The sequence below is a fragment of the Vulpes vulpes genome, chromosome 8 (assembly GCF_048418805.1).
Source record: "Vulpes vulpes isolate BD-2025 chromosome 8, VulVul3, whole genome shotgun sequence".
NCBI lineage: Eukaryota > Metazoa > Chordata > Mammalia > Carnivora > Canidae > Vulpes > Vulpes vulpes.
Window position 1 is genome coordinate 41,527,255 of NC_132787.1, and position 8,659 is coordinate 41,535,913.

An 8,659-nucleotide genomic window follows, 5' to 3' on the forward strand; every position below is an offset into this window, starting at 1 on the left:
GAGGGACCTGAGGTGGGGAGAGGTTACCCCAGGAGGGATGGGCACAGGCTGCACACAAGTGAGCAGATGGTGCTTGGTGTGTGAGCTGGTGTGTGAATTCCCCTGCCTGGACTCAAGACCTTGCTTGCTTTCCCTCCTGCCTTCCCATTTGTCTTCAGACCAGCTTACCTGCAGCATACCCGTTTTGGTCACAGTCACTGCCATGGCCCCGTCCAACCGGCTGACAGTCTGAGGCCTTTCTGATTCTCCTCTTCTCCCTCTGGGTCCCACGTCCAAACAGTACCCTGGCCCCAAAGCTAGAAATAGCTCTTAAACCTTCTCGCAGCCTTTCCATTCCCACGGCTGCTATGTCAGGGCAGGCTCTTTTTGTCTTGCCTTTCTGCTCTCCGATTTCACTCTCTCTCCCTTCTGGTGTCTTTCCTACACTACAGTCTAGTGGAGCTTTATTGAAAGATAGTGCTCTTTTTAGAAATCTTCAAAGGCTTCAACTCCCTGTCTTCCTTTTCCAAGCTACACGTACTGTGCGCATCAGACATCCCCGAACATGCCCCAAGCTTTACCTCCTTTGTGCCATTGCTCATACATATTTTTTTAAACTCTGAATCTTTCAAGGTTCAGTTTAGGTGCTGTCACATTGAAGGAGAACAGAGGGGATGTAACTGTCACCAAGTACCTTTAGAGAGGGTCAGAGCCGTGCAGACACGTTTGTGAGGGGACAGCGTGCATGAGGCTGGCTCTTGTGGGAAAGCATTGTGTTGTGTGTGGGGGTGGCAGGAGAGGAGTGACTGCAGAGACTAGGGTGACGGCTTGGCCACAGGGAGGCTGTGGACCCCCCAGGAGGTGGCAGTGAGTCATGCTCGCAGGGGTTTGGAAAGGTGGCAGTTTCCTTTTTCCCTCCAATTGTTGCATGCGCCTTCAGTGGGTTTGCTTTTGCAGGTGCGCCACTACTGTGAGAAGAGCATGATAAGCAGAAAGGTGCGCCCTCCCCTTCCTGGGTCTGGCCAGGGTCTGCAGCACCCCCAGGCTTCCCTCACAATGCCTTGCTCTCCTCTGCTCCCTCCTTCCCGGGGTGCTGTTTGCTGGGTGGGGTGGGCCACCAAGAGGCCCCGTGGGCGGGGAGGCAAGTAGCGGGCTGTCTGGGCTATGGCATAACCTCCCTGCAGTCAGGGCTCCCAGTGCTGCACCCTCATCCCTCTCTGTGCTCTCTTACCCCTTTCTAGCTCTTTGGCTTCACTGAGAGGTACGGCATAGTCCTCACGCCCTCCAGGGAGCAGCCCAACCTGGCTGGGTTGCAGCACTTTCTGCAGAGTTTGCAGCCCACAGTCACCAAGAGTGAGTCTGGAGTGGGGAGACTGGGCTGCAGGGCTGCGGGGGGACAGGGCAAGAACATCCGTCTCTCAGGCCTGGACTCCTCTCCCTGGGAGAATGGCTTTAGCCCAGCCTCAGGGGTTTCCTCTCACCTCATCCATGGTCCCAGACCCTCTTCCTTCTGCTCTGTGCAGCTCCCGTGACCCCTGTGGAGGACGGTGAGGCCAGAGTGCCACGGCCAGCTTCCCCACTGATGCACATTGAATCCTTCCTTGCAGCCCTCACCACTGCCAACCAGGATGGCAGGGTTATTCTGAGCCGCCAAGGTAATCCCAGGGAGGAGCCCACATGGAGCCCAGGAAGCCAGAGCAGGAAAATATTTCACCCTGGCACCTCCCTGGGTTAGGATCAGGAAGCAGGGTGGTGACGACTGGTGTCCTGTGGCCTGGGCAGGGTGGTGGAAGTGTGGTGAGGAAGGGTGTGAGCCACTGGGAGGACGGGATATGTTGAGCCGGACTAGGAGAGAAGTTGTGTAGCCTAGTGATTGACGGTGAGATGGGTCTTGGTTTGAGTCTTGATTCTGTCATCTCCAAGCTGTGTTTATCTCCCTGAAGATGAATGCGCCAAGGGAGATGACTACCTCGGGGTTATCCTGGAGATTAAATGGGATCTAATCAAAAAGGAAAATGGTATCTCCTGTGGCTCCTATGTAGACACAACTGACCTCCCCTTTACCTCACACTCAAGCAAGTCTTTGTTGGGCCTGCCACCCACCCCCTGCCCCCCAGAGCTATCTTTTTTTTTTTTTTTTTCCAGGAAGCCTTAGTCAGAGTAGCCTCAAATTCTTGCTCCTGAATCCAGCCGTGCACTTTGCCCAGGTGGTGAAGGAATGCCGGGCTGTGGTCATTGCAGGGGGTACCATGCAGCCGGTAAGGGAAACAGACCCAGCCTCTTGTGCCCTGGATGTTGGGATGGGACTGGGACAAGGGAAGGATGCACTGTCAGGCCTCTTCTGTCCAGTGGGTCCCCATGCCAGAGGGGTCAGCCTGAGCAGGCCAAGCAGCGTCCACCAGAGGGCATTGCTGTGCTGTCTGCTGCCTGAGCCCTCAGCCCCAGGGGCATTGCTGCTGATGCTTCTGTAGACACAGGATCACACTTCTCCCAAAGGCAGCTGTTCTGGAATTTGAGGACCCCGTTGGGTGCCTTGGTGCCATTCCTTTCTTATACCCACCCTAGTTACAACCTCTTATAAATTCATATATACACACACTATGTTTTCATTGTAGGCAGCAGGGGACAAGCAAAAGCGGGAAAAAAATAGATAATTCCACCAGCAGATTTTTTTATTTTAGTGTGTATCATTTAACTAGTTTTTGTATGTATTCTTAAAAATATACATACATATTTTAAAAACAAAGATCTCTGCTTCTACATGCTGGTGCTATGATTTTTTTTTTTCATGCAGCAACAAAATGTCATAAACATTCTTCCTTGTCAGGAGTATGCGTTTATCCCACCGTGCTCTGGCTGTACTTAACTCTATCATGTGAATGTATTGTACGTTGTACAACCACTCTTCTTTTGTTAGATACCCAGTTTTTGTCTGTTTTAAGCAACACGGTGGCACATAGAAGCATGCCTCTGCACAGTGGACTTAGCTGGTAGAAGGCTCCTTAGTGCTCCCACACTCAGGGGCTCCTCACCCCAGCTGTTAGTCATTCCTGTCGCTTTATTAGTTTTCCACTTTGCTTTTTCTTGTCTAGACTTAGATTTTTGTTCTTGTATTAAAATCCTTTATAGTCTGGGTGCCTGGGTGGCTCAGTTGGTTAAGCGTCTGCCTTCAGCTCAGTGGGTTTGAGCCCCATGTGGGTCTCCCCTCTCAGTGGGGAGCCTGCTTCTCCCTCTCCCTCTGCCTGCTGCTCCCCCTGCTTGTGCGTGCATACTCTCTCTCACGTAAATAAAGTCTTGGAGCATCTAGATGGCAGTTGAGCGTCTGCCTTCAGCTCAGGTCATGATCCCAGGTCTGGGGATCCAGTCTCGCATCAGGTTCGCTGCAGGGAGCCTGCTTCTTCCTCTGCCTGTCTTTGCCTCTCTCTGTGTGTCTTTTATGAATAAATAAAGTCTTAAAAAAAAAAAGATGCATTCAGAAGGTCCCACTTCTGTCCAGCTTCAAGCTGCTCCCTGTACCCGAAGGCAATCATTTTTATTATTACTGGTCTCTCCTTCCACGGTTCTGCTGTATCTTTCTGCAGAACTAAGCAAATACTTCTACTTACTTTCTTCCTTTCCTTGCTCCTATGTCAAAGGCAGTGTGGCCAGCGTTTAGTCACCAGTGTGTTGTGGCCCTCAGGCTTCTCAGCGACCGAGGTGGTATGTGTCCCTCCTGCTGGCCACGGAGCCCTTAGCATAGTGCATTCACCCGGCCCCTCCTGAAGGGCAGTGGGGCACTCACAGGTCACTGCGCAGGAAACGTCCCTGTGTCTGTGTTGGGTCTGGAGGCCCTCCTGTGTAGGGAGACTGCCAGGTTAGAAAATAAAAATCTGTCGAATTTCTTAAATATGGTCAGATTCCCCTCCTGCTGGAGGTGACTGGTCTGTCCCCTCTGCCCGCCCAGCAGTGTTTGAGTGCCTTTTTTTCCACAGAGTGGTCACATTTGTATAGATTTTTGTCAATTTAATAGGTGAAAACCCTGGAGTGCTTTAAAACAGCGCATGGGTCTCCCTGCTCACCCCACCCCCCTTTTTTCCTTAATGGTCTAGGCTGGGGCCTGGGCACGTGGGTTTTGTTTATTTTTTATATTTTTATTTTTTGTGGGTTTTGTTTAGAATTCTCATGGGTGATTTTGTTGCATGGCGACGGGGGGTGAGAACCTCTCTGCCTCATTTACCAGATTTCCTTTGCTTTTCCCACCATCTCACTGAGACTGTCAACACCCAGTATTGTTAACTTTTTTCTCTTTTTGCCTATTTGTTTTCTATTCCTATGGACTTACTGCCTCCCAGTCCAGACTTTTGTCTTCTCCCTCCGTCCCCCCTCTCCTTGCCAAGGCCTCCTGCCTGCTCAGGCCTGCTGTCCCTGGCCACTGAGCTAACACAGAGCCATGCTGTTGTATCCAGGTGTCTGACTTCCGGGAGCAGCTGCTGGCCTGTGCCGGGGTGGAAGCTGAGCGAGTGGTGGAGTTTTCCTGTGGTGAGAATCCGTGTCCAGGGTAGGCCATGTGTCATACTCCAGCCCCTGTTGTCACAGTTTGACTCTGTGCTCTTATCAGGCCCAAGGGGTTTAGGAGGCCATGAGGCTCCAGCACTCGCCAGCTCTCACGTGAGCTCACTTAATCTCCGTGCTCCCTCCCCCTTTGTGCTGTGGAAGCAGGGTAGGCAGACTGAGTGTTGGAATTCCCTTTCCTATTGTGGAAGACAGGGTTGGCAAATGCTTTTCCTGGACCCTGCCTTACAGAATAGTCAGCACCTCATTTTCAGCCCCTCACCGGGTCTCTGCAGGTCATGTGATCCCTCCGGACAATATTTTACCGCTCATCATCTGCAGTGGGCCCTCCAGCCAGCAGCTGGAGTTCACGTACCAGAAACGAGAGCTACCACAGATGGTTAGTACCAGCCTACTCACTTTACCATAGCCTTTACCAGGGCAGGAGAGCAGTTTCTGGGGTGCCAGGCACTCTGGCCAATGCTTAGTGTTCAGGTGTTGGGGAGATTAGTCCTGGGGTCTTTCACTGTGGAGCTGGCACAGGATGGTTAGTGTCCATCTGGATTCTTATCAGGGGAGGCCTGAGCTTCCCCTTCCACTCACCCCTTAGACTCTTAAATAGTTTTTTTTTTAGAACCTCGAGGCATCCCTTGAGGGATGAGAGAACCTGGTGAGAAAGCTGCTCATTTCCTTTGGTTCTCTGGCCATTTGGTTTTATCGGTCCCTGCCCTGGGCTTGAGGGCCCACTGCTAGAGGGGGCACCTGGGGATTTCAGTGTCCAGTTTGTCGTAGATGGTGCTTAATCCCCAGTGGCCCGCTGTGCATTGGGAATTGGAGCAAGGAGGCTTCGGTGGCATACCAGCGGCAGGTTTTAGCTTGGAGCACTAGGATTGTGATGTGTGTCGTGGGGAGGGTGGTACCTTCTCCTCTGATTCCTATTCCAGGTAGGCATGGGGTTTGGTGGGGGAATGGGACATGCCCCTTCCCCCATGGCTACAGCTACCCTTGGGTCTCTATACGTGGTCTTGAGTCCCAAAGTTAGGAAATGTTGTTTGGATATGGCTACAGGGAGGGCTGTCTTCCTTCCTTAGATGGATGAGACCGGTCGCATTCTCTGTAACCTGTGCACTGTGGTCCCTGGAGGGGTGGTCTGTTTCTTCCCCTCTTACGAGTACCAGCGCCAGGTCTATGCCCACTGGGATAAGAGTGGTCTGCTGGCCCGCCTGGCTGTCAGGAAAAAGGTGAGTGAGCACTCAGCTGGAACTCCCACTTGTGAGGATAGGACCCAGAGTTCCTGCTAGGACTTCTGCATGTCAGACCAGGTGAGGCCTCATGTATGGGCTTCTGCTAGTGCCTTGCCTCCACCACTTCTAATCCCTGACCACCTCTGTAGGATTTCCCTAGAGCCCCTTACTGTCTGGGGGTCTTCAGTTCCCAGTCTCAAAAACATGAAGCCAAGAGTAGACAGGGACTCAGGCATTCTGAAACCCTTTCCTGGGAGATATCTGTTTTCCTTCAGATATTTCAGGAACCCAAGAGAGCAAACCAGGTGGAGCAGGTGCTGATGGAGTATTCCAGGTGCATTAAGGTGAGAAGTGGAACTCAGAGGCCTTGGGTCCAGAGAACATGTGGAGCTGGCAGCTGTAGATGTTCTGGGTGGCATCCGAGTTTTGGGCTGGTATTTCCTGCAGTGTTGTGGCCAGGCGGGAGGCACGGTGACAGGTGCTCTGCTCCTCTCTGTGGTTGGAGGAAAGATGAGTGAAGGTATTAACTTCTCTGACGACCTTGGCCGGTAAGTCCTGGGTCCTCTCATCTTCTGGGCTCTGACACTGACCACACCTCACTCCGAACAGCTGGGTTCCTGCCTGCAAGCTGATGACATCTGAGTCTGCATCCCTGACTGACTGCTTTGGTCATTCAGCTGTGTGGGGAGGTGCTTTGGCCTTTGATTCCAGGTGGAAATTAGGCAGAGCATGATTTTGTCAGGGCTCAGTTCATGTAGCCTGCACCCGGTCTCTTAGCTGAGAAAACCTGCTCCAGGTGCAGGTACAGGGTGGGGAGGGAGAGGTAGAGCCAGCAAGCACAACTTGGGGCTGAAAGAGTGCTGGATGTAGCTGTTGATGACGTGTGGGTGAGGCCTGGGTCCTTCATCCTGGCCTTAAAGATGCGCTGGGCGCCTGACTGCTTTACATGGTGTGGGCTCCCTCCGCCCTAGGTGTGTGGTCATGGTAGGCATGCCCTACCCCAACATCAAGTCTCCGGAGCTACAAGAGAAGATGGCTTACCTGGATCAGACCCTAGTGAGTATCTCATGTCCAGAGGATGGGAGGAGATGGCTGGGGAGAACGTGCTCTCTCCTCTAGGGCCATGATACCAGGGCTGTATCACTGTGACTTCCCCACTGCCCCTTGACATGCCAGCGTTTCCTGTCTGCTCCAGGGGAGGGGACGCACCCCCTTGCCCTCTGGAGCTGCTCTGTGATCTCTGTTGTAGCATGTGTTGACATGGTGCCCATGAAGCCTGCTATTCTTGGTCCCATGCCTAGTAGTGTCATTTTCTCAGAACACTGAGCAAGAGGCAAGAAAATACTGACAGGTGCTCTCCTCTGCCCTTCCCAGCCCAGAGTTCCAGGTCAACCACCCCCAGGGAAGGCTTTGGTGGAGAATCTGTGTATGAAGGCTGTCAACCAATCTATAGGTGGGCGTGGGTTCCTGGCTTTTGGAATGCATGGTGGGAGAATGAGGTGACAGGAAGGAGGGGACACGATAGAAATGTACTGTGGGGGAGGCAAGTGTAAGTAAGAGCCCCAACCTTTGTTCCCATCTAGGCAGGGCCATCAGGCACCAGAAGGATTTTGCCAGCATAGTGCTCCTGGATCAGCGGTATGCGCGCCCACCTATCCTGGGAAAGCTGCCAGCCTGGATCCGAGACCGTGTGGAAGTCAGAGCCACCTTTGGTCCTGCCTTTGCTACCATGAGGAAGGTCAGTCCTGCCTTTCCCTGCCCTCGGAGGCACTCCCCCCCGCCCCTCCCTGAGATCTCGTGCCTCACTGCTTTTTCTTATCTCCCCAGTTTCATCGTGAGAAGTCAGTCCCTTCCTGAGGGATGGCCCACCGCTGCCTGCTGCCAGGCTTTTCCTTCTCCCTGCCCACTTGAAATGTTTGTCTTGGGCTTGCTCTGAGGGGATTCAGCCTAAGAACATGAAGCTGGAGCAGCCCAGCCCCTTTCTGGGGTGAGTGGGCTGCCAGGACCAGGCATAGGTGGAAAAGCCACTAGGAGAAAATCAGGTTGATTCTGAAGAAACCGGGCCCTGGCCATCCTGGGGCCCACCCCAGGGTAGTTCTCCCTCCCTGGATTGAATCTGTGTGCCCATTCAGTGTGGCCCAGAGTCCAGCTCCCTCCCCCACTTCCTGGCCAGCCTCCCATTGCAACATTTCTGTCCTGTCTCTCAGTGTCCACTCTCCCAGAGGTGAGGTGGAACATGCCCTCCTGCCTTTTCCCTTTCTGGCTACAGTTTGCTGTTCTAGACCTTCACCCTCTCTTCAAACCTAAGAATGTTCCCTATTTCCAGCCCCCAGCTGCCCAAAGGGCTCCTTCTGCTCAGGGGCCTCTGATTACCTCAACCCGATCTGCTTTCTCTGTGTTAGGAACTGGTAAGAGAGCCATGTATTAGCTCCCCCACCTGCTAGGCTCTCTGTGTCCTGGTCTTTCTTTCCCCCAACCACAGTGCTGGTCCCTCACCTGTTCCATAGCTGGCCTGGTTCCAGGTCCTCCTCCCAAGTTGGTGGCACCTCCTTCCCACTAAGCCACTTGAGCAAACTTCAGACACCTCCTCCCTGACTTCAGCAATTATGCCAAGGGCCATTAGGCTCCCAGCAGGACTATTTTTAGAGATCCTGTGTCTGTCACAGAGATGTTTTTCCCTGTGTGAAGATATCCTCCCATCTGCAGCCACCACCCCCACCACCCCCGCCCGTCCAGTTGACCACATCTCTGCTCTCCCTGGCCCAGAAGGGGCCTTGGTCCACTCTGTGCTCTGCCCCCATTGCTTGAGCCCAGTGGGAGCAGGAGGACAGGTGCTGGCTTAAAGGAGATGCTTGCACTCTGCACAACCATAGCTCTTTAATTAAAAGTGCACTGCTGGTTGACAC

The 8,659-nt window shown here is 53.2% G+C and overlaps 1 protein-coding gene across 5 annotated transcripts in view; it reads left to right on the forward strand.

Moving 5' to 3' along the window:
* The window catches only part of DDX11 (DEAD/H-box helicase 11), a 30,436-nt gene extending 21,778 nt beyond the window's left edge, over window positions 1-8,658 (forward strand). For 2 of the 5 annotated variants that reach the window (XM_025995423.2, XM_072766251.1), the window contains 13 exons: window positions 937-975; window positions 1,221-1,332; window positions 1,503-1,634; window positions 2,125-2,237; window positions 4,425-4,497; window positions 4,806-4,909; window positions 5,601-5,750; window positions 6,029-6,097; window positions 6,201-6,301; window positions 6,725-6,809; window positions 7,128-7,206; window positions 7,337-7,491; window positions 7,581-8,658. In XM_025995423.2, coding sequence (XP_025851208.1) covers window positions 937-975; window positions 1,221-1,332; window positions 1,503-1,634; window positions 2,125-2,237; window positions 4,425-4,497; window positions 4,806-4,909; window positions 5,601-5,750; window positions 6,029-6,097; window positions 6,201-6,301; window positions 6,725-6,809; window positions 7,128-7,206; window positions 7,337-7,491; window positions 7,581-7,610 — 1,242 coding nt within the window. In that variant the 3' untranslated portion in view covers window positions 7,611-8,658. The remainder of the gene's footprint in view (window positions 1-936; window positions 976-1,220; window positions 1,333-1,502; window positions 1,635-2,124; window positions 2,238-4,424; window positions 4,498-4,805; window positions 4,910-5,600; window positions 5,751-6,028; window positions 6,098-6,200; window positions 6,302-6,724; window positions 6,810-7,127; window positions 7,207-7,336; window positions 7,492-7,580) is intronic. The other 3 variants (XM_072766248.1, XM_072766249.1, XM_072766250.1) reach the window with 3 other exon arrangements.
* Window position 8,659: the final 1 nt, after the last annotated feature.